A 25,479-nucleotide genomic window follows, 5' to 3' on the forward strand; every position below is an offset into this window, starting at 1 on the left:
ATTGTTTAGACCACCCCATGGTGGCTCTGAAACAAAACAGACCTTAGAAATTATGTAGAAATATAACAGTATTTTTTTCCTAAAAAGCTGTTATAAAAATTGTTTTTTTGGGTAAACTATGATTACCTAATATTTAGCCTCATACCAACTTATGCCTGATTTTCCATACCACTGCCTACCTAGACTAAATGTCTATGTTTTATGTCCTTTACCATATAACTAAGCAAAATCTGCCATACAAAAAAATAAAATGTTCTAAAATTAAACTAAAAAAGTTTTTTAAATACAGCAGCCATAAAAGTAATGGTAGTGACATCAAGAGGTTACTAATATGCCTTTCAAACAGTAATACGTAGAAGGGATATTTTAATCTTAGGAAAAAGAGAAACTAAAAACAATGCATTATAACAACCATCTATAAACATTTCGAAAAGAAAACTAGGCATTTCACATCAAGAATAAGAGAAATCTTCTTAAATACAGCCATTTAAGCCTGCAGATAGTTTGAATTTAGAGGCAAATCATACTGAATGAAACGTCTTTGTACACAACAAACACTCTGTATAATAACTGTAACACTAAAGCAAAATCTTGACCACATTTAATGAGTATAAAATGTATGTAAGAAGTAATGCCCAGAACTCCATTAAATTATCTGTATATCTGATTCCACTTAAAATGGTATGGGTGATCATTTTTGTTTGTTTTAAGTAACCTAAGTTAAAACACTTACCTGGGTTTCATATAAGTGGGCAATGTGAAATTGAACTGCAAAGATGATGGAAAACAAAAATCAATAATAATACAGCAGTGTCTGGGTAAATTTAATTAAGAATATAAAATGTAAAATATAAGCACCATCTCTACTACATAGATTTAAGTAATTATAGAACATAACTTTTATTTTTAATAACACAGAATATATAAACAAATATACACGAACATGATAAGAAACCACATGTATTCACTGTTGGCTATTACTAAATTTTGTCAATGTAATTATTAAAATTAATATTAAAATCTATAGCAAGTGGGTATACTTCTTACAAAGTTCAAAATGGCAACATTAAACAAATGAAGAAAACTTTTATAACCTATACGTTTCAAAACATGGTATTTAAAACCTGAGTTACAAGTCAAAAAAGAAAAAGTGTTTGATTAAAACAACAAAAATACCCTCCAATTTTCTTCCTTATACCATATTTCATATCAATGTTTATAAAGAAGTCATAGACAAGAATGACACTAGTAATAACACATAGAGGAAATAAGTTGCATTTCTCTATCAGTTCTTCATAATCTTTTTTTAAAGTCAAACCACTTGGAAGGCAAAAATAGTAAACAGTCTCAACATTAATAAGTATCTCTTGAAAATCAAATAAAAATATACGTATTGCAGCTTTTGTTTTCAACTCTTCCTGATACTGCACCACCAGAATATGAATGATTCAACAAAAGCAACAATGAACCAGGAATCAAAACTGGATTCTGGTTTACTTAAATAATATGATTTTCATCCTTCAATGACAAATCTTTTATTTAATGTTCTATCTACCTGGATTTCATAGTTGAATTTCAAGGAGTCTGGGAGCCTTTCAAAATTATATGCATAATATATATGTGGACCTTTAAAAACAATGTCCACAGCTATCATCAATTTCTCATCGCCATCATAAACTAACTCTCTCACTGACTCCCATAACTGTAAGAGTCACCTGGGAGGTTTACTAAAAATAGAGATCCCTGAGATTATATTCAATGATCCCAGGCAAGGCCTGGAAAAGTGCCTTTTTATTTAGTTCTGCAAGGGATTCTGATACCTGTTCCTAGACCAGCACCTGCAAACAGCTGAAGTAAATAAGCATAAACACCAAAACAAAATATATAATGAACTTTAATATCAAACAACATTTTTGGATCAATAGTAAAGTACTGCCCTCTCCATATATAATCATTAAATATCGTATATTAAATAATCAGAAATGAGGCAAAATAAAAACATCACCTTTAAAAGTTGAAAACCAACATTTTGTGAAAAGCACATAAAAATAATAATAAAAGTTCTACAGATATAAATATCCCCTTTACCTATATCTGTTTCAGGGGTTTTCTTATTTCCTAGTCCCCTTTTCCAACACAGCTCCCTTGAGAGTTCCAGTCCATCTCACCTCACTACATCATTAGAGGGAGACCAGGTTACAGGTTAAGAGAATGAGGAAGAGATGGAAAATCTATGCCCTTCTCCCCTGAATCTTCCTACTCTAACAAAGGTGACATGGAAAGGTCACATGGAAGAAAAGATCAGCAGCACGGTGGCATTCTATTACCATCCCAAACTTCCTCCAGGCTCAGCAAGGGCTTTCCTATCCCATGAGTTACTAAATCCAGTATCATCTTTTGTGGTATGAAAACCAATCTATATTTAAATTCTTAAAAGTCCTCTTCAAAGTGGAACATAACCATACAACTAAGAAAAAGCTCCACTTGGCAAGTCTCAATTAGAGGTAGAAATTTTTAACAAATATTGCCATAAAACGTTCTGAAATTAAACTTTTCTCAGAAATTAATACATTATTTTTAGAATTAATAGAATTAATTAAATCTAGAAGGAACAATTTTATCCCAAGGGGCAATCATATAATGAGAAGTCTCACATCACCATGATTCTACTTTCAAAACACAAACTGTAATTAACTCCTCTTAAATAGCTCTAGAAGAGGCAAGTGAATCTACTTATTTTCTTTAATTGCATAAATGAATTGTGCCATAAAACAGAAATCTCATACAGACTTTTTTTTAAAGCTCACTTTACTTTCTAAAATCTTCTGAACTTTGTAGCACGACAAAGTAACATGGAAGATTTCAAAAAACAGTCAACGTCTGTGGCATATCTAAATAGGTAATGATATAAAAAATTTGAAGAGAAATAAGTTTTACAAAGATAATAAAGAGCCTGATGTTTACACAGTAATAATATCTAGCTCAAATTAAGTAGTCTGTGTTTGCTAGTGCTCTGTGAGACATCAGCCATTATTACCATGGTTATCAAGTAGCTATGTTGATTGTCAAAAATAAACTACCCAGGGCTTCCCTGGTGGCACAGTGGTTGAGAGTCCGCCTGCCGATGCAGGGGACGCGGGTAAGCTCGAAAATGTATTCATGATTGTTCAAACTGTCCTCTTCAAATTCAACAAGATCTGCCCTGTGGTACTCATTCTACATAGGTGTTTTCCTTCAGGAGCAATGATCTACAAGTAAGATTTAACTTCAACAGAGTAGAATAAAATGAGGATTTACAAGATTTATTAGTTTGAAATTTATGTGACGTCCCTCTAAGGTTATCATTCAAACTGACAAGTACGTATGAAAGTTAGTTTTTAGGCACTAGCTACAATCAATTAAATGAAAATCAGATTTTTTTCTTATTCCCATAAATTAATTTAAAAAGGATTTTAAGGGTTTATATTCTAGATGGTTTATATAACCTGGATATATAATTAAGGAAAAAGTATAAAAAATTAACATTTTATAAATTAATATATCAATGAGTTAAATCCTTTTTCTAATTTATCCTCATTTTAGAAACTAAAATATTGCTGCATTTGTTACCTTCCCACCATTTGTTCTGGAAATACACTGATCAGTACTAAATCCTGAGTTTCATTTAAAGAAAATAGAATTCTTTTAAGTTTTCTCAGAAAATCACGTTTAGTAGAATTATGAGATAATTAGTCTGGTCTAGATAATGATTTAATCCACACTATGTCTTAATTCATGTTATATGCAAGTTATATTCAAATTTCTACCGTTCTTTTCACTGATTCAATCATTTGGGGGCGTTTTTACCACTGAGACTTCTCTTCACTAAACTCCTTTCTATATGGTTAAAAAATGAAGTCACTTACAGCAAAATACTGACTCTGTAAAACCTAGAATCTTTTGGCTGATCTGAAATTCTTATGAAGAATGACTCAATTTTTCATACATTTTAATTATAAATTTTATTGTTCAAGTAAGAAAGTTTTAAAGAAATCCAGCTTGAATCCAATGCATATTCTTTAAACTTTTATTGGCTACCTTAAAGTACACTAAATAAATATGCCAACACATACATATTGATAAACACATCATAATCAACCCAATCTGCTTTTGGAAAGAAACATACATAGAAGCAGAAAATAAATGTCTAAAGAAAACCACTGTATCAGAACATGCTTCACACATTCTTTTTTAATTAACTGAAAAATCTCACCTCAATTTTTATGTGTGATGCTTAAAACTATAATAGAAAGTCAAAGTATATCTTCATAATTACCAATAATTTTAATACCACAAAGCCCGAATCAGTGAGCTAACACTTAAGAATCTTTGTATACTCTGTTTTCCTAAAAGATTGGCAAACCCTGTTTTTAATCCCCCCAAGTCATCTACAATGTAATTAATACACAAATAATCAATCTTGTTCACTAGCACAGATAATTTAATTCAACAACTCAGTTCACTGGCATATCTATTTTAGACACAGGCTGCTGCTCATAATAACTGGTCTCACATGTTCCATTTGTACAAGTAGCCATGGCAACAAATACAGTTAGATTCAACAATTCTAGGGAAAAAAATTACACAGGATTTATGACTATTATTATTATTACTACTATTTGCCATGAAGTGATCTGAACGCATGCAGAGAACTATGGTACTTAATAATACTTACTTTCAGCATTGGACAAAGTGCAGGGATTACAGTCAACCAAAGCTAACTGAAAATGCTGCAAGAAGAGAGTGAGAAAATTAATACACTAAATTCAATCATATAAATGTATTTTAAAATAATCTTCAGGTATATAAGGTCTAATATAATAATGAAACTATGCTATGCAAATAAAACATACTAGACAACCAACTAGCATTACCTTGAACATTTACTGCTGGCAACAAACATGCTGCTGAATATTTTCTTCAAACAGTTGAGAATGGAGAATTGGGGTAAGAATTAACTTGATATCAAGTTATCCTACATAAATTTTGTTTATATGGAAAAAGAATCAGGTTTTTAAGTCTTCTAGTAAATAGGAAGTATTAGGTATAGAACACATCAAATAGAAAACATCATTATTTTAAAAACTGAAAGTAAAAGTTCAATGGCATTAATGTATTAAATACCACTATCTCAAAATGATGTGAATGTTTTTTAAAAAAATGACTATGAGAATTATCATAAAGGGTAAAACTATCTGCCCTTACTGATTCTTCAATAATTACTGTATTTAGTGTCTTTTAAAAGTATCTGAAGTACCACAAAGAATGCATCAAATAGCCACACAAAACCAATGCACATAAAGAAAACCACTGATACACATTTCAGCAAACTAAAGGGAGATGCGGGAGTAGGGTGGGGATGGCATGACCTCATAGTTTCATTTCTAGTATCTAAACCAGATGCAAAATAGATGTACCTATTAAGACATAAATCAGCAGAAATAACTATCAACTATGATCATCAACCCCCAAACCTGAAGATGCCATAGTAAAATATCTAGCATCCATCCATCCTTGCAACCAACAGAAATGAAATGCAATTATCCTTTTAGAACGTACATGCTATTATATGTGTAGGCAATAATAAACCACTAATAATTTACAGCATCCACTTGTAATAATGTCATATAAGCCTGCCCCCCCCCCCCCCAAATACATGTCAAACTCTAGGTGTAACACTTACAAGAATACAAATCATCATCAAGAACACTGGACGCCATCTGGCATCTAGTGTATCAACATTAAATCTGCTATCTAAACTGAGAAGGCATACAAGTAATAGAAATGGTATAAAATATTTAAAATTTAAAAAAAGGTAAATCTCTTTGAACTCTTCTAAAAAATATTTCCAGAAATGTGTATTTAAATTTTCTGAGTCTCCACAAATTTTTACCATTAAAAGTAATCAAAAGCCAAAGTATACACCATTTTCTAAAAATTACCACTCCTATCCACAATCCAAATGCCTAAAGAGTTATATTTTTTTAACTGCTGGATAAACTGAAAATTGATATGTACAATGACAACTTCTAGATATAAGCCCAAAAAGAACTTTCTTTATCAAAACTTTCTTATCAAGAGGAATCATCATCAGCAAGCTTTTAGTACTGTATTTCAGAACAGAACCAACAAAACTGCACTTGGTCAACTAGAACCCTCAATTAACAAAAATAAACTAATGTTAGCTACCAAGTGTTACAATGAAAGAAAAATTAGAAGGCATAATTTGGTATGAATCAGTAGTTATTACATTCATTCACGAATGTCTGTTATGTGCTTGCATAATTAGGCTAGCCTACATTTGCAGTACTCTTAACATTTAAGGGTTGTAATATTCTGAATGGGCAAGCTACTAACTAAATGACTATGACCCTTAAATGTTAAATATTTAATCCATTCAACAAATACTTCAAGGCCCTATAATGTCCTTAGGACAATGCAGATACTAGGGACACAATGATCAACAAACCAAGAGTGAAAAATTATTTGCCGTGATTGACCGAATGAAAAAAAAAATCCAACATCTGAACACTTCTAGAACTGCTTTTATTTTCCCCTGGCCTACAAAGCAGATTGTATGTCCTCAAACATCCTTTTAGTGTGCTACCATAGCAATAGAAAACAGACTATTTTAAAAAGTGAGTACTATGAAAGCAAAGCACGCTTTATAACCAGTTGTTTTCCTCTAGACAAAAAGAGGCACAGAAGCCACACATTCAGACTGTACTACATTTCTAAGCCTAATCTATCCTGCCAGCATAAATTAATATTTAGATAAAAGAAGACAGACCTTTCCTAGCTGAGCCAAAGGATACAAACTGACCTGCAAAAAAACACCCTTTAAGATGGCAGTATTTTAGTTTTGCTATTTCACTGAAATCCCACAAAGAGCAGAGATGCATAATTCGAATTGCCCAACCTACATTTCATCTATCAATATTCAAGGTCCTGCAGCGAAAACTGGCAGAAGTAGTTCTGGACCATGTTTTATATAATTATCAATCAATCTTAAAATCAGCAATGAAGTCACTGACGCACCATTTCAAACCCAAAATATCATGAAATATTAAACATTTCCAAACCACAATGATGTCTAAAAATTAACTCAGCAAAAGAGTACATATTCAAAAACAGGCCTGTGAGAATGATAGAACTTACAGAATAACTACTTAAGTTTAAGAAACTAAGAACAGCCACACAAAACCACCCCACATAAAGAAAACCACTGACACACCTTTCAGTAAACTAAAGGGAGATGAGGGACTAGGGTGGGGATGGCATGACTTCGCAGTTTCATTTCCAGTATCTAAACCGGATGCAAAATAGATGTATCTTTAACATATAAACCAGGAGAAATAACTATCAACTATGATAATCAGCCCCAAACCTTGAAGATGCCATGGTAAAATATCTAGCACCCATCGCTGCAACCAACAGAAAGAGCTAGGAAATAACTGTACCTCACACCGAAATATTGCAGTACTGAAACTGACTACTGCTGTGTGAAATAAGACTTACTACGCAGTAGAGGCTTCTGCAGTTCAAAGACTATATACAAACCTCAAGGCAGAAAGCATTCTATAGAAAATTAATTTCCAAGCAAAAAGATTTACCTAAGACTTTATTTTTCCTAATGTTAACAGTGATTTCCTTTTAATAGCACTTCTGGTCCAATTTAGTACAAGGTTAAATTCATTACAATTTCTGTTGACATCTTTATCACCAAAGTCACTTTCTCTTTAAAAGGTTTTGACTTGTTCAGTATTTCAAAATAACTTTATAGTACTTCGCTTTCTATACACTAAGGAACTTGATTTCTATCTGGAGGGGGAAATCTATATTGATGTAATTAACACACAAAACTTGAGTTTCAAGACTTTATTTCCCTTTAAAGAGTTTTACTTCTAGTTATACAGTCTGTGATTATCTCACAATCTTTTCAACTGTAGAACCCTCCAACTGTATTCCCAACTCTGAAGACAAGCAATGAGATAACTTTTCATAATTGACAAATTATGGTTGTATGCATAAATTATTAATATGGAGCAATGTTTGGATTCCATATCCAATCTTGGATTTTCTGATTCAGTGGGTTGGGGATCACACCCTGTGAACCAGATTAAAGCTTCCACAAATTATCCCAGTGCACAGTCAGGGTTAAATGCCAATATTTAAAACTTGTAAATTGTGTGCTTACCCCCCAAAGCCTTACTTCAGTCTATGTAGACAAGGTATGTGTAGTCAATACTGCTGTCTATATTCAATTAAAGCAGACACAGCTTTTTAGGAATAAAATGTTGGCAACCGGTTTTTACTCTACGCCAGGCACTCTGTTATGGCTATGCATCTACGCAATTGAATAAAAGGCTCACTGAAATTAATGTCCTAATAGAAGCTTAAAAGACAGTTCCATAGCAGACTCCAAAAGATATAGCTGAGGGAAGAAAAGAGGTCCTTCAGGCTGAGGAAACGACTTATGTGTACACAGCCCTTATGAAACAGGGTTTCATGGACAGTTTAAGTGGGAGAAGGGAAGGTGTCAGGCACTCTTGAAGGTCAAAGGCAAATTATTTTTTTCTTTTTCATTTTTACAGATCGCCACAATTTTGAAAGTATGATTTAAAACCAACAAACTTAATTCCTAAAACTAATAGTCTATGATAAATGAATGAAACTAGGGAAATGCCTTAGGATGTGATGGTACTTACTTTAGGGATTTAGTCTCTGAAAATAAGATACAGAACTAAAACTGATTAAGTTCTGGTAACGTTTATGAGCCACGATGCCTGGCCAAGCTGATCTGATGGAGATTCTCTCAAAGCCCTCAAACTCAGTTCTTCCATTCTCTTTGTAATACAAGATTATTACAAGAGTTTCAAGGAAGGACTCTACTGCACCAATGACTAATAGTTAATGGATCCTGGCAATCATGACTCAAAAGAGGCTCCTTCTTTTCAAGTTTACCAATCTGGTCTCTTCCAAGACTTTCTTTAACAAAAAAGTAAGACAAAAGACATTCTATACTGAAGATGTTCAAAATCTTATTTCTAGCCCTTCTTTTCAGCTCCAAACTTATACTTGTCTATACCAATATCTGATATCCCTCAGGTACCTCCAACTCGATAAACTCCCAAATGACCCATCTCCATTCGGAGGCTTTTCACGTTCCAATCCCAAAACCTGCTACTTTCTTTATCCCATACTTTAGTTAACAGAAAACTGATTCAAGCCAATAAATGGGGAATCTCTACCCACACTGAATCTGTTAATAAATTAACTCCTTTATTAAAACTCCTTAAGACCTCTAGGATGTGTTACCTTTTATCCATGCATCCATGCAGCCATCCTATGAGAACCCATTTATTCTACAGATCTTGCTCACCTTTCTTCCTGTAACTGGGTCCTACCTAATCTCCCAATTCCTCCTTTCTACCACATTTTATAAAAGTACAGGTATGCAACCGATTAGAAATTCTAAAACACTGGTTCTAGTATATGTCTAATCTGTGTACACAAATGATCAGAATATGTACTGACTTAATTTTCAAGTTCTTTAAATCTAGTGTACAATTTGTGTTCATATCAAAATAAGACTAATATGTACACAAATAACAAATACAAAGCAAACATAACATATTTTATAAAGGGGATAATGTAACAATTTGCATTGTAAAATGCTATTTTGGAACGTAACCTTTAAAAAAAAATGTGACACTGGATACACTGAATGCTTCATAAAGCTGCATTTGAAGATCAAATATTTACAACCACAAATTTAAGTAGTTACCAGGAAACACCAAAAAATGCTTTTTGATTAGAAACAACTTCTTGTAGTTAAAATGTATTTGAGGAGAGAAACCTGACACGGGAAACCTGGACTCATCGCAACCCCTCAACATCAGAGAGGATGGTTACTGCACATCTATGAGCAGTCATGTCCTTTTCAAACATGTATTTGAGGAACTGAAGTACTTCAGCTATTTACACTACTTCACACTTGAAGGTATGTAATAGAACTCAGGGCAGAAATAAATAACAAATGAAAAAACAATTGTGGGCAGGCAGAGTGAAGTGGAGAAAGCATTATTAAGTGGTTAGATAAACCAATTAGCAGATCACCTCATACCCGATAATATCTAGAAAAGATTAAAAGGTAAAGTATAAGTTGATGAACAGCAGAAAAAGGAAACATCAGGGAAAAGATTTCTGTCCACAAGTGAGGAAAAATGGACAAAAGACAAAATAAACAGCAGTAACCATCCTCTGCCAAAAGGAACAGGGACATTACACTCAGGTGAAACCAAGTTCCATTGCCAAAGTGGGAATTGGGGTGGTGATATTTTAAGGTACAAATGTGTAAGTAGTAGATAACTAGATCTAATGCACAGCATAGAGATTACAGTCAACAATACTGTACTATAAACTTCAAAGTTGCTAAGAGACAGATCTTAATTGTTCTCACCAAAAAAAAAAAAGATAATAATGTGACATGGTAGAGGTGTTAGCTAATGCTATGGTAATGTTTATTTTGCAATATATAAATGTATCAAATCAACACATTATACACACACATTAAACTTACTCAAAGTTGTATGTCAATTATACCTCAATAAAAAATTAAAAATTTTTAAAAGCCTCGAATTTTCAAAAAGCCAGCTGGCAGAGTTAAGCTATTGAACATCATGAAGGAAACAGCGCAGGAGTGGGTTTGGTGAAATAATAGCAACTTTTATTATCTTTAGACAACTGAACTAATAAAAATATGCTGTTAAAGCTTCAACAACAAAAAATATTACAGATATCTTAGAAACTTAAGGCCTGGTTAAAATTAATTTAATAGCTAGTATTCAAATTCTCAGCAAGTATTTTTATAATACATAGAGTTCAAAGTATCTTAATTAAATGAAACAAACACATTAATGAATAAAATAATAAAAGACGAGGCATTTCACAGATTCCAAAAGTGGTTTCTAAAAGGAAGTACATATCATCTGATGCCTTTACTTATTCTTTCTGCCTTAATATCTCGGCATAAAAAAATATGACAATAAAATTCCTGAGTCTATATAAAGGATATGAGATTAAATCAGATACCTGGAAATGTAGTTTTCTAGAGAAAAGTGTAAAAAAAATTAAAAGTGGAAATGCTATTTCACTCAGAAGTTTCATGACTGGTGGCTGAATGAACTGGTGAACAGGGGGCATCTAGAGAAAACTGCACTGTCAGTTTGTGTAGAAAAAAAATTCTGTTAAGAGATGACAAATAAAATCAGCCTTTTTTTTTTCTCCCCAACGTTTCCAACCAATCCTATGAGGCATTTTGTAATTTTATAGCCTCTTCCATTTCATTAATCTATCCATTCAAGAAACACTAAGCACCTGGTAAAATGCCAAGCTAACACACAAGTCTCATTTGAGTTTAACCCATTTCCTTAGAATCATCTCTTGTATTAGTAATTCTCATCTTCCTAACCCTTTCATATTAATCCCTTCAATCAGCACTTATCATCTTCAAATATCAAATTATAAGAGGACTTACATTGGTATCCCAGCCAACTATCCACAAGTTCCCATAAAAAAGCCACCCTCTTTACCTTTAAAAATCCAAGAAAGTTCTAATGCTGACATATTTTAGGGAAACTTAAATATGTAAATATTAGGAAGACATTTTTAATAATCTTCATTAAATTAAATAGATGCATTGGCATTAACTGAAGTATGGGTGTTACCACATATTATTTTGCATATATTAGCTTCATATGAGGGAAATAATTTTAATAGTCTGCCAGGGAGTAAAACTTAGAGGCATTATATAAAACTACTTGTCAAAATTGGTGTGCTTTTACTGAAGTAATGATAGCACACTGCCTCAAATACAAAACAAATGTAAGCAATTATCATTAATATCATTAAAAAGTAATAAAACAAAATTCTGAATTATATGGAGGTAAACAGGCAACCAATCCCACCTGGGGGGATATTATCTGAAGCAGGAAAGAAAAACAACAAAATATCATGTAGAAATGTCACCCTGAAATGGACTCTGGCTCAGATAGTACTAAACTAGTTAATAAATTAAGAATTGGTACCTCCACCACTCAACTAAACACATGAAATCTTTATTGTCCAATTTAATGGAAAAATAACACCATCTGATTGAAAAGTAAGCTGGGCATTAACTTCACATTTCTGAGGATGGGCAGGGTGACAAAAATACAAGTATTCAATTCTAGGACGGGAAAATGGATTTCACACAAACAATATCTATACTAGGCCCCAAATTAGAGGAGTTTTAGATATGGTAGATAAACTGAGAACTAAGAAAGAAGGGCTGAAAAAACTTATTTGTCAGATACTTCGATATATATATTATTTAATCTTTTAACAATCTTGTGGAGTAGGTACAGTTATTCCAGTTCTACAGACACAAAGAGGATCAGAAAAGTTAGGCATCTTGCCCAAAGTCACACAATTAGTTTACTGGCAGGGTCAAATTTTAAAACCCAATTTACCTGCTCTGAGAGCTGTTTACACAGTACCAAAACAGAATGAATCTGCTTCAGAAATACATTTTGGGAGAAAAGTTATTACCAGAGATAGAAATAAAACAGGAGGTCCTGGAATGCATTTCATGTGTGGGTGAAAAGAAGGAATCTATTATGAAAATAAACTGTATTTTATTTAAATATTTTACCATCTAAAACATACTGTATATGTTGTATCTCTCCATCCCAGAGGGAAAGGAAATGAGGCAGAGAAGACCAGATCTGTAATGGACAGATTGTATGCACCACTCCCATATCAAAATACTCTTTTTACCCACCCCTCTCTCTCTATTAGACAGGAACAGTGTATGTAGGAAATCAAGCTCTGTTCAAAAACTGGGCATAACTGGTCTAAGAATAATCACACCTTTGATAAGGAATCACTGAGAATAGCCACGTGGTCTAATTCTGGCCAATGAGATGGAAAGTGAAATATTCTTGAAAAGATCAACAGGAAGTCAGGATCTTTCTCCTCTATAACATGATAAATCAGGTATTTACTGAGCACTTACTATATGCCAGCACTATACTAAGCACCTATGCCACTAGTAGTGGTATAGGTGCTTTTCTTTATGAGACACTGAAAAAGAAATCATCTCACTGTGTACCTGGCAACCAGCCTTAAGAATAAGCCAACACAGGGGCTTCCCTGGTGGCACAGTGGTTGAGAGTCCGCCTGCCGATGCAGGGGACACGGGTTCGTGCCCCGGTCCGGGAGGATCCCACATGCTGCGGAGCGGCTGGGCCCATGAGCCATGGCCGCTGAGCCTGCGCATCAGGAGCCTGTGCTCCACAACGCGAGAGGCCACAACAGTGAGGGGCCCGTGTACCGCAAAAAAAAAAAAAAAAAAAAAAAGCCAACACAGAACAGAGAAGAAAATGAATCCTTAGTGAAACACTGGATCGGCTGAATCAACCAATCCTGAAGGCTGGACTTTACATTATATGAGCTACTTTTTTTTTGTCATTTTAACCAGCTTCAGTTGGGAGGTTTCTGAGGTTGCAGCCCATAGCATCTATACCAATACACTGTGCTAGGAAACAACTTCATGTAGTGGAAAAGTCACCAGAGGCTCCACATCTATCCATGAAGGTAAAGTACTAGCCAGTCCACTGTAGGAAAACTGAAGGCCACCTAAGGGGAATGGGGCATATCATTCCTTCTGATTCCTACCTTCACTTACACTAAATGCTAAGCACTTACAGTAATATACTGAAATACCTCCTCTTCAACTACATATGTTCATGCCTAAAATTCTCTTGAAAATAGACAAGGAATACTGGAGAGAGAAGTCTTAAAAAGCCAATGTCAAGATGAGATAAAAATCAAATGAAATCTTCTCATTATGGGGAAGAGAAATATCAAGGACTCCTGAAATTCTTTTCTATGTTCATGGAAATGAAACAAACATCAGAATGGTATCAAGTATTTTAAATAAATGGAAGAAAGGCCCCAAACCAAAACACTGCACTTACTTAAGGCAATCTTGCTAAAATCGCTATGACTTGAAAGTTTGTTAGTCTTTACGCCTGAACAAATTAAAAGTTGTATACAGGAAGGTTTCTGTTGAACAGTAGTAAGCAAGAACACTTTGAATTAGCCATGGAACACTTCTCAACACTGTTTCCCCTAATTAAAGGGGATTTTAAATATTGCCACCTTCATGGAAAGAGAGTTTTGCATCCATAGAATTGTTTAAGGTACCACTGTACTGATATTCAGAGATAGCTACATTCCATAATTTGGGACAAATCTCATTACTTTTTTCCACTCAAATATATTTCCTGAGCAACACTTACACTTCTGCAACACACAATAACCATATTGTGACAGTTCTGTAAAAAGCTCTAATAACTTGACTTTGTATTATAAGCATTTTAAGAGTCTGGTTTGCTAGTATACACTGTGAATGTCCAAGAGGAGGTCAAAATATGCAAGGTGGCATATCTGAACTTATTTTCCATTTCAAGTCCACTCACATGTGAACATATAGTTTGAGACATGCTGCTCTAAACTTGAGGAAAATTGATAACTTCTAGGCCAGCCCTTAGTCTCCACATTACTTACATTTGCCCTAGGGCCTATTTCTCAAATTTCACTTACCTCTGAGAACTGTGTGATCTGAATACTTTCACAATCTACTTATTTTAGTGTTTTGGACTGTATACCTCTCTTTCGTACCATCAGCATTGTTCTTTATGAACTCATGAAAGATAGAAACAGTATTTGCAAAACTGTCTACTTTAAAACTCTAGAACAATTAGGCACTCTTAAATACAGTTTTATTTATTTATTTATTTTTTTATTTCAGTAGTTCCTTACTAGTGAATTCAAACTACAACCTACTGTAAAGTCATTGTTTATCTCCCTCCTGACCCTTCAGAATGAAGATAATCTGCAACGGAGATATTTAGAACATGGCAACCATTATAAATAGTCATATATTCACAAAAATTTAAGCTTTTCCTAGAACTTCTAATCCTTTTAAAAAGCAATACTTTTGTCGAGCAGGGAAGCACTATCTTCGTGAAAAGCCCAGTAAGACCTAAAGTGATGGCATACACAGCACAAGAAACTAAATGAAAAACTTGAGAAATGTTAAATTCTATAGAAAGTAAAATATTTAACCAACAATGTTATTTTGCCCAACAATGTTTATACTCACAAACCAGCAGTTCAAATGACTAGCAAAGAACACACGTTTTTATATTTAAGATATGAGACGTGCTTTGCTGGTAGAGGTGGAGAGATTTCTAGTGAGACCCATACAAGTAAACAGTCAATGATGGGGTCACAGATACAGAATCATTAAGCAGCTGCTTCTGACCTCTATGGTTGCCAATCACTAATGGCAGAGTGATTCAGATGTCCAAATTGAGACTGAAACCTTCACCCTTTCCTGATAACACACCACAATTAAAACTCAAAAAAAAAAGTTTAATGATATAATTAGAAACCCAAACTTATGTATCTTCCAGTTCATAGCTGATAAACAGTTCTTTCATCTAAATTTTCAAATTTTCTTTTGAAGTACCATATAAATTCCAACATTTCTCAATGTTCTAATATTTAACAACCCCCCCAAAGACCCCACAAAAATGAAACATTGTATCTCAGAAAAAACCCAACAACCTACCTTTAAACTAGACTCATAGTCTGTGTTCACTTTGAACATAAGACCAAGCCGTAAATGAATTTCCTTGGCTCGACAAAAGCTGGGATCAACATAAAGCACCTCCTGAAATGCTTTAATTGCCCTGAAAGAACATAGACATAAGATATCTTTACTTTTTAACACTTACATGAATTTTTGCTTGGTAGAACAGTAAAACTTCTCTTTTATGCAATTCTGTTTTATAGGAAATGCCAGTTTTATAAAAAAAGATGTGAATGAATAGCTTTAACAAAAAAAAGACTAGGAAGGGGTGCCTGGGTCTTTTATGTACTTGAATGTGTGTAATATAAAAGGAGAAAAGGAAGATCAGTTGAATTTACTCTCAATTATTCAAATTTTTTTTTTCTGGTTGCATTGGGTCTTTGTTGCTGCACACGAGCTTTCTCTAGGTGCAGCGAGTGGGAGCTACTCTTCATTGCAGTGCACGGGCTTCTCATTGTGGTGGCTTCTCTTGTTGCAAAGCACAGGCTCTAGGTGCACGGGCTTCAGTAGTTGTGGCACATGGGCTCAGTAGTTGTGGCTCACGGGCTCTAGAGCACAGGCCCAGTAGTTGTGGCGCACAGGCATGTGGGATCTTCCCGGACCAGGGATCGAACCCACGTCCCCTGCATTGGCAGGTGGATTCTTAACCATTGCGCCACCAGAGAAGTCCCTTCAAGTAATATTTTATGGCTTAATTGTCAGTGTAAATAACTGATTTCACTGTTTCTGGAATTTCCTAGGGGAGAGAGGGGTGGGGCAGATAGTTTTGTTTTTAAGGGAGGAGAGATTAATCCTGTCTCTAGTCTACTCCATAAAATGAAGTCTTTTTTTTAAAGCTTTATATTTCTATCTTTCATATTTAGGTTTACAATCCATCTGCATCTTATTTTTTATATGATGTGAGGTAGGGGTCAGTTTTCATTTTTTTCAATACAGATATCCAGTACCCCCTACATCACCTGTAGAAAAGACCCTCCTTACCACAGCTCTACAGTGCCACACTGTCCTAAATCAAATGTCCATATCAAACGTCTTGGTCTGTTTCTGGGCTCTCTGTTCTACTATATGTCACTTTATGTCTATCAGTCCATCTTTGCCCCAAATTCACATTTTATCTTTCATAAAAAGTCTTAATTACCAGTAGAACATATACAAGGATGAGGAAGGTACACTTTTCACTGAATACATTTTTATATCACTTAATCTGATCACATGAATGTACTATGTACTCAAAAATGAATTAAAATTATGACAAAGAAAAACATCTACTTTGAATTTTGAAAACTATAGTATCAGGTATAACAGTATTTTAGGCATCATTTTAAATCTCTCTACATGATTTAAGGCTTATCCCAAGTACAGCTAATATATTCTTTGCAAAGCTTTTTATCAACTATTCTCTACTTCTATTTAATCTTAAAGGAGGTTACTTAGAATCTTAGACAATTCCAAAACAAAAGTCAATCTTTTTTATAAAAGTTCAAAATATATACCACAAAATAGAGCAAAACAACATGCCCTATGTCTTTAAGTAACTTTGTTTTGACTTGTATATTATCTATTTCCCCCCAAAAAACCCTGTGTGATTATATATTTATTATAAAATTAAGGGTTCTAAAAAGTAATATTTACTGTAAGGAGCATCAGATACCTTTACATCTGGCTAAATACTTTTTTCCTGAAGAGGAACTCGGCATCTATGTGTTAAGATGGCATTTCAAATGGGTGGGGCTGTGTATGTGTTTTATTATTTGGTGTGTGTATAGACAGCAGAGGGGAGTCAAAGGCCTGATAAGAAAGAATTCGTGTAAATTACCTTTCTCATTCAAAGGTGACTTCCTATTTCTCTCAATCAGACTTGAAGATACTCATCGGCATACTGCTAAGAAGTTCTCTGTACTTTTCTCAAACCTTTCTAATGAGAGGAGGTGCAGCTTCAGCCTCTATATTCTCTTGGTCATGTCTAGAGCGCCACCTTCTAACAGAACAGATTGTGTGCACAGGTGTGTGTGAATGTGTGGGGGGGCGGGGGGAATACAACACACACATGTTGGGGGAGGGGCATAAAAAAGGTTAGGAAGAGAACAACTGCAGCAATAAATGATGTCAATTAAAAGATAAGATGTGACTGGGAAACGGTCTGCAGGGGCTTTTGGAAGCTTCTGGGATGATAGCAATTTTTTATTTCTCGACCCAAGTGATAGTTATGAATGTTTATTTTATAAATAACATGTAAAGATGTATACTTATGTTTGTTTAATTTTCTTTAAGTATGTTACATTTTATAATAATAAAAATTGAGGATAATGTTTCATAAAGTCCTAATTAACCTTACCTTACGAAATGGGTCAGAGAACTCCTATGGAATGGGTCAGAACTAAGCAATGTCCACACATGCCAATTAACCCAGGCAAGGAAGAGTGGATATAGGTATATGTATAACTGATTTAGTTTGCTGTATACCTGAAATTAACTCAACCTTGTAAATCAACTATACTCCAATAAAAATTTAAACAAACAAAACTAACGGGGGCGGGGGGGGGGGGGGGGCGGACAGGCAGGCCTGAGTCAAATACATGAAAGAAAAAGAATGGAAGTGGTGGAAGATAGCAAAGGAAAGATGGAATAAAGGAGAAAAAGAAGATAGGAAGAAAAACAGTCTAAGGAAGGATGTATGCGAATGGGAAGAAGGAAAACAGATCATCAATAACAACCCCACAGGAGAAATATTTCCTATTGTCTCAGTTTCTGTGCCTTTAGTTCTTATCCACTTAGTTCACAATGTCACACAAGTACAAAAAACACAGGTTATTTTACAAAGTTCTCTACACGTGTTAACACACTGGAAATTTCTTTTAAAAAATTATTAACCTACCAGCAAAAATACGTATTACAATACACTAGTCTGGGCTACACTGTGCCTGCTCTAATTTAAGGACTACTAAAAGTGCCCATGACAAGGGAGGACAATATATATCTATTCATCAAGTTCTCCAGGTTGTTTCAAAGTTTCCCTCAAATTCAATACTTGCAGACTCAATCTTCAATATCTCATTATCAGATAACTGAAATAGTCTCCTTAAAGACTTCCCTTGCTCTCCTCTCCTCTGGCTTGCCTATGCTTCCTAAAATATGTGGCTCCTGTGATTGCCTACTAACCATGATACTCTTTCAAGTCAAATCTCCATGTAGCATTTAAGGTTTGTGAGCAGTTATACCCATTGCCAGCCATGCCCTAACATTGCTCCTCCTCCGCTGTGAGCTGGCATATCTTAGGAATTTCTTCATGCAAATACTGGCCCTCTTGGCTTCACGGCTTCTCCTCAGGATGGTCTCCTGACCTGGAATATTTTCATTCTTCTGCTTCACTCTAAATCCACTATTACCTTTAAGACTCACCACCCAAACTCATCATCAACTATTTTTTGCTTAATGTTAACCAGCAGTTAGGTCCACTCTATAATCAAATCATTTTACTCTTTACCTGTCAGTGTGCTGTCTCTAGTTTTTCCAAGTAGTCTATTCCTTGAGGTTTACATTCCTCTTATTTTTTAAATACTCTAGACATTATAGGAAAATGTTTAATATATGTTTACTGATGTCATCACTCTTTATAATTAACTGACTGGACTTCTTGTTGAGGGGGTGGGAAGGGATGCTCCGGAGTCTCTTTACTGATCAGTTCTCCTCAGCTAACAAAATAGATGCAAGTTCATTTTCACTTGCTTTTCTAAACTCTTACCATCTTTTTCTCCTATGTGTTGCATCTACCCCTTGGGGTTGGGAAGGAAAAAAGAATGTGTTTATGTGTTAGGAGGGGGATAGTGTGTGGAGAAGACAGGTACCACTCAGACTACATTCTAATTTTGGTCATCATTTTAATGCATTCATATCTCACCAAACCACATGTAGCCAGAACATGATCTGTGTAGCAGAAGTTAGACTAAACCACCAACACATACAAATTCTGCTGATGTCAGTATTCTGACTGACAGACAATTTTAGAACATGAAAAATGGCTACCTAAAATGACAAAATACTTTTAATGATACAATACCTGGAAAGGTTTATAGTTTTCAAATATTAAAGTACAGTCTCTACTGAAATTTTAAACAAGTGCATATTGCTATGCTTGAGTATCCATGCATTTTCTTAAAATCTAAAGAATGTTTTTATACCACCAAAATTATTTCTATCAATTTTCAGTTTAAAATTTTTTGCAATTAATGTTTGCCATTGTTAACAAGTTTTAAAAGGAAATGATAACTTCAATAGCACTACCTGCAAAAAACACACACATGCTGAATATATTTTAAAACAATGGTCATTTTTAATAAGATTTCTAGAGCCATTTTTTTAAAAGCCTCCTTTAGAACTTTACCAAACTATAGAAAAATAATGATATTAACTAAACATCCTAGCACAGTTTTAGTACATTTGAAAAGAGACATAATAAAACTTTAAGTTCTCTGAAGCTAATAATGCTGAGTCCAGAGAGTTCCCTCAGGGATATCTGAAGAGATAAAGGAACTAATTCCATAAATTTTCATACTAATAAAATGGAGCATATTCTAGCTCTAAATCAGTAATAACATATATACACAACAGATATACACACTTCTATACACACATACATATATTTTTGGAAATTTAGAGGTTCCTTCTAAATGAGACAAATAGATTTGATTAAGAACTCAAAGAGACAGGTAAGGTAAGGTAAGGTAAGAGGTTTAAAGTGGAGATGGAAGGAGAAGGCAGACCAAAGAGTAAATGGCACAAACCAACTTGCAGGTAAAAAAATGCTCAAGACATTTTCAGGGAAATGTTAATACAGTAGTGACTGACACAAAGAATATATTTAGGGGAACAATAAGTCTAGAAAGATCATCTGAGGTTGAAACAGAGAGGACCTTAAATGTGAGGATAAGTTAGAAGTATCATACACTAGGCTATTCACATTGACATTTGCTAATATATTACCTCCTGGTTCTTTTGCCCTCTCCAGCCATCTTCATTTCATCACTGTGGACAGTGGGATGTTTTCTTCCCACCCCTATTGTAAACTTTATGTTTTTATTCATAATTTCCCTGAAGTTTAATCAATCCAAACCCTTCCAAATTCTCTCTGGCAATCTGTGTGTCACTGGTAAGCATAACTTTACCAAAACTGCCTTAGTTATCTGCTATTTTCTTCAAAACAGCAGCGAACAGAATAAACTCAACATATGTTAACGTGAAGTTTTATTTTAATAGAAAAAAACTTTTGATCTAAGAGCATTAGTTTGCAAAATGATAGCTCGAAAACATATATTAAATATTAAGTTTTTGCCAGACTCCATGCTAAACAAGCCTCAGGATCAATGGTGGTTATCTCAAACTACATTAAGTTTATGTTTGCACCCAAAGCAGTGATTTTACAAGGAGAGCAGAGATTCCTACACCCCTAAGAACACTTGTAATTCGTACACGCTAGGGAAATGAGTCCTGGAGAAAGTTCCCTTGTAATGTGTTAACATTTCTGTCTTTTTAAACTCACCTCCATCTCATTACCCTACTCCTTGCTGATGTCAACATAATAATAATCACTACATTTCCTTACCAGGGCTTATCAATTAGATTTGGGAAGCTAATTTCCAAAATCCTATGCCTCTGGCACAGAATTATGTAGCTCTTAGGTTTGCCACTATAAGACCATTCTGATATTGATCAATGGGAATACAAAAGGTTATAGGCTAGAGAGAGAGGAATGATAAGGATTTTCAGGGAGGTATATTTAGAAATATGGCTGTAAGTTATAATACTTTATTACTGTATATATTTCAATTCCTTTCACCCAAGGATACAGTTTTCTTACTACAAAGGCAAGGAAAAGCTCAGTTCAAGGTACCCTTAGCAATATGCCATCCTCATGAAGAAGAACAAGTGAAGGCATGGGCATGCACTCATGCACATGGAAAGGAACAGCTTTATAGATACTGGTTCTAGCTCTCTGTTGCATGCATTTTACTATGGGCTTCTATGTCTTCCTTCCTCCTTATATTTATTTTAAGTTTGGTCACAGATTACTGTGTATGATAATAGTAAAATTAAATAATTATGATAAATCCAGTGAGGATGTAACAGTTGCTCTACTACTTTCTGACATGGGCTCCTCTAAGAGGCTGAAATTGAAACTGGAAAAACTGACCAAATAACTGAACTCATCCAGAGGCTAACAATAAAATCAACTCACCCCCCAAAAAGGGGGCGGGGGAGCATAATAGGGCAAGAAACAAGACAAACAGGTTAACAAATAAAACCAGTTAATAAAATTGCTCTTAATAATTTATTAAGTCGCCATCACCAACCCCAACACACATGGTGGTTGCACACATTATTCTCGAATACTTAATCTAATTAAATAACAACAGACACCATTTACAAATATTAAATTCTACTTAAATTATAAATGTACAAGAGATGGAACATTCTGAGCTAACAATAAAAAAAGGCATACCACACTCTTCTCTGGAAATATTTTTTCAACAAATCCCAAAGAACTTAGTATGTGTTGGGGGTGGAGGTGGGTCTGTTCCCAGAAATTAATAGCCACCTATAAGTAAAACCAAATAAAACACAAGTATAGTTTTAACCTAAGGAAGTTCCTATCCGTTAAGGCTACACTCTAAAACTCTCACCAAGCACCTACTCCATGCCTCCTAGTTTTGTGGCTGTTCAAGAAATAGCAAGATAAGTGAAAGCAAAAATTGGGGGCACAGAGTTTGTGAAAGAACATTTGACCAGCAAGACAGGAAACACACATCCATGATGGATTAAGAGAGGGTGTGAGGTATGTCATTTTAGGGAGCAGCTAGAGCTGAAACTCAAGACATGAGAAAATGGTGGTAACCAGGACAGGATCAACAGAACAGAAGGCACTTACTAATTCAGACATTGCATCATTCTTATATCATTTCAGTTTCATTTCTTAAGCCAACTGAAGGACACAGAAATCATATGTAGATAAGGAATCAAAAGATATAATTTTCCACACTACAAGCCCCCTAACTTGACATGGTCACATACTTTTTAATGCAATCCAATTTTCAACTGATGATGGCTTCACCTCACTACTGATCTTATGCTTGTATCTTCAATCTACAGGGAGTTCACAAGTTATCACAGGTAGGTGAAAATTAACTGGTGTGAGGTATGCATGTTCATTTCTAAACTGCAGAGTTCCTTGCCTTGAGTTTCATCTAAATTATTTCTGGCTGGCCATAAAGATTTTACCAATGTGCCCAGGAGAACAATTACAAATACTGATTAAAAAATAACCACCAATCAATCTTCAAACTTGGGGACAGACTACAACAGACAAAATAATTAGACTGGGAAATCTGAGCATAAGTTTGCTTCTGCCACCAATTAAACAGTTATATAATACTGAGTTACACACACATACACACCCCTTGTTTTCTACGTCTATAAAATTAAGGGAAAAAAACTAAGTTATCTCTTAAGACCACTCTGGTACTAAAAGTTTCGAATTGTGAATTCTATGAATAGCATCTTCAAGAAAGTAAAGAGATTTTAAAACAGTCCTAATCTACTCTTGATTTTACATATGATACACTGGCTATGAAGTTAGGAGGCTTAAATTTAGGCTTGCTCTACAACGATGGATAATTTAAAAGAAAAATATTACAAAGCTTCTTTATAAAGATCAATTATAGCTTTGTTTACAAAGAAAATGAGTGATTTGAATGATTATAATACTCTATCGACACAGGTGTTCTCTAACAATGCAGTGCTTCCATAGATGATCAAAACCCAACAGGACCAAAAGCAAACGGGAAAGAAAAGGCATCTGGGAAAAGTCATTCATGTCTTAAGTTTCATCTTTAGAGAAACCACATCAAATCATTGCCAATGCATATTTAAAAGCTCTGTAATAAATATCCAGGATGCCCAACAGGTATATGACAGGGTTAAAACCTTTGGTCAAAATGTTCCTTTGGACTTTCTCAGCACCCATTCAGCTTAAAATTATGGAGAATAGAAGGCACTCTGACAAAGTCGAATATATTTCAAAAAATGTCTACATAGGGCTTTACAGTTTGCAAAATGTACATTATCTCATTTGATCATCAAAACTCTGTAGAGTAGAAAAGGCAAGTAACTGTAATGTACCTAAAACACACACACACACAAATGAGGAAACACATCAAACTAAGTGGCAGTGCTGAGACCAGAATACCAATCTTTCAACTATGTTCTTTCCACTAGAGAATGTTACTGTCTTGTCTGGTAAACAGAAAGACAACAAGGGGGCAAAGGCCACAGTAACAGGGACCTATACTTTACCGTTTATAAAATCTTATATATATTTCTATCATATTTAATGTCTGACTCTGAAGGTGGTACCATTACTCCTATTTTATAGAAGAGAAAATTGAGAGTTTATAATCTAGTGCCTAGTTACTAGAAATTGGAAAAGTACTAGCACACTCGTGTGTGTGCGTGTCTTTTGGTGAAGGAGGAAGGGAAGGAGCAGTCAATATATCCAAAAGTCTGAAAAGGAAATACTGCTCATCACAGACCATTTACCAACTTGAGAATAGAGAGTAGAGTCATTCCCCAGTTCAAATAACCTGGGGACCACCAGTCCATAACAAGTGACTGAGAAATTCCCAAAGCTTTCTAATCTAAGTCGTCTTTAATCAGAATCTTATACCAGATTCTTTTAGGAACACATATATTTCTAATAATCTAAGGTAGGTCAATATCCCTGAAGGAACAAACTAATAATTTCAGGAGATTATTGGGAAATGTAGGCTTAGTGATATTAAAATATTTTGTATTTATTACGCACACACACAAAAATACAAACTAAATAAGTCATTTACTGAAAACAACTGGAGTTATTAGTTTTATGTCAACTTACCACTGAAATGCATTGTAATGGAAGTAGACCAAACCAAGACCATATAAAAAGGCAGCATTCTGGAAAGAAAGGGAAAAAGAGACTTTTAGGAAAAGCATTTATGTCTAATACATATGTTACAAATACTATAAAATATGGTATCCAGGATGTTTTATGTTACTAAAAACCTATCCTGCATTACAATATAGTTACAATGTTTTGGGGGTTTTTTTTGTTTTTTTGTGTGTTTTTTTTTGCAGTACGCGGGCCTCTCACTGCTGTGGCCTCTCCTGTTGCGGAGCACAGGCTCCGGATGCGCAGGCCCAGCGGCCATGGCTCACGGGCCCAGCTGCTCCGCGGCATGTGGGATCCTCCCGGACCGGGGCATGAACCCATGTCTCCTGCATCGGCAGGCGGACTCTCAACCACTGCGCCACCAGGGAAGCCCTACAATGTATTTTTAAAACATCAAAATAACTGATGAGTCAACAGATGGCACAGAATCCAATCAACTGGGACAGATTCTGTGGTTTCTTTTTAATCAAACCTGCCCTGAAATAAAAAATCTGTCAGCACATACAGATGGCCAATAGGCACATGAAAAGATGCTCAACATTACTAATTATTAGCGAAATGCAAATCAAAACTACAATTAGGTATCACCTCACACCAGTCAGAATGGCCATCATTAAAAAGTCTACGAATAACACATGCTGGAGAGGGTGTGGAGAGAAGGGAACCCTCCTACACTGTTGGTGGGAATGTTAAGTTGGTGCAGTCACTATGAAAAACAGTATGGAGGCTCCTCAGAAAACTAAAAATAGAATTACCA

General features: G+C 34.8%; 1 protein-coding gene across 1 annotated transcript in view; it reads right to left on the minus strand.

Annotated features, from left to right (window-relative positions):
- KDM6A (lysine demethylase 6A) overlaps positions 1-25,479 on the minus strand; it is a 204,571-nt gene that overhangs the window by 72,888 nt on the left and 106,204 nt on the right. The window contains 4 exon segments of the mRNA XM_019943503.3: positions 734-768; positions 4,715-4,769; positions 15,722-15,842; positions 24,669-24,727. Coding sequence (XP_019799062.2) covers positions 734-768; positions 4,715-4,769; positions 15,722-15,842; positions 24,669-24,727 — 270 coding nt within the window.

Source organism: Tursiops truncatus, chromosome X (assembly GCF_011762595.2).
Source record: "Tursiops truncatus isolate mTurTru1 chromosome X, mTurTru1.mat.Y, whole genome shotgun sequence".
NCBI classification, from domain to species: domain Eukaryota; kingdom Metazoa; phylum Chordata; class Mammalia; order Artiodactyla; family Delphinidae; genus Tursiops; species Tursiops truncatus.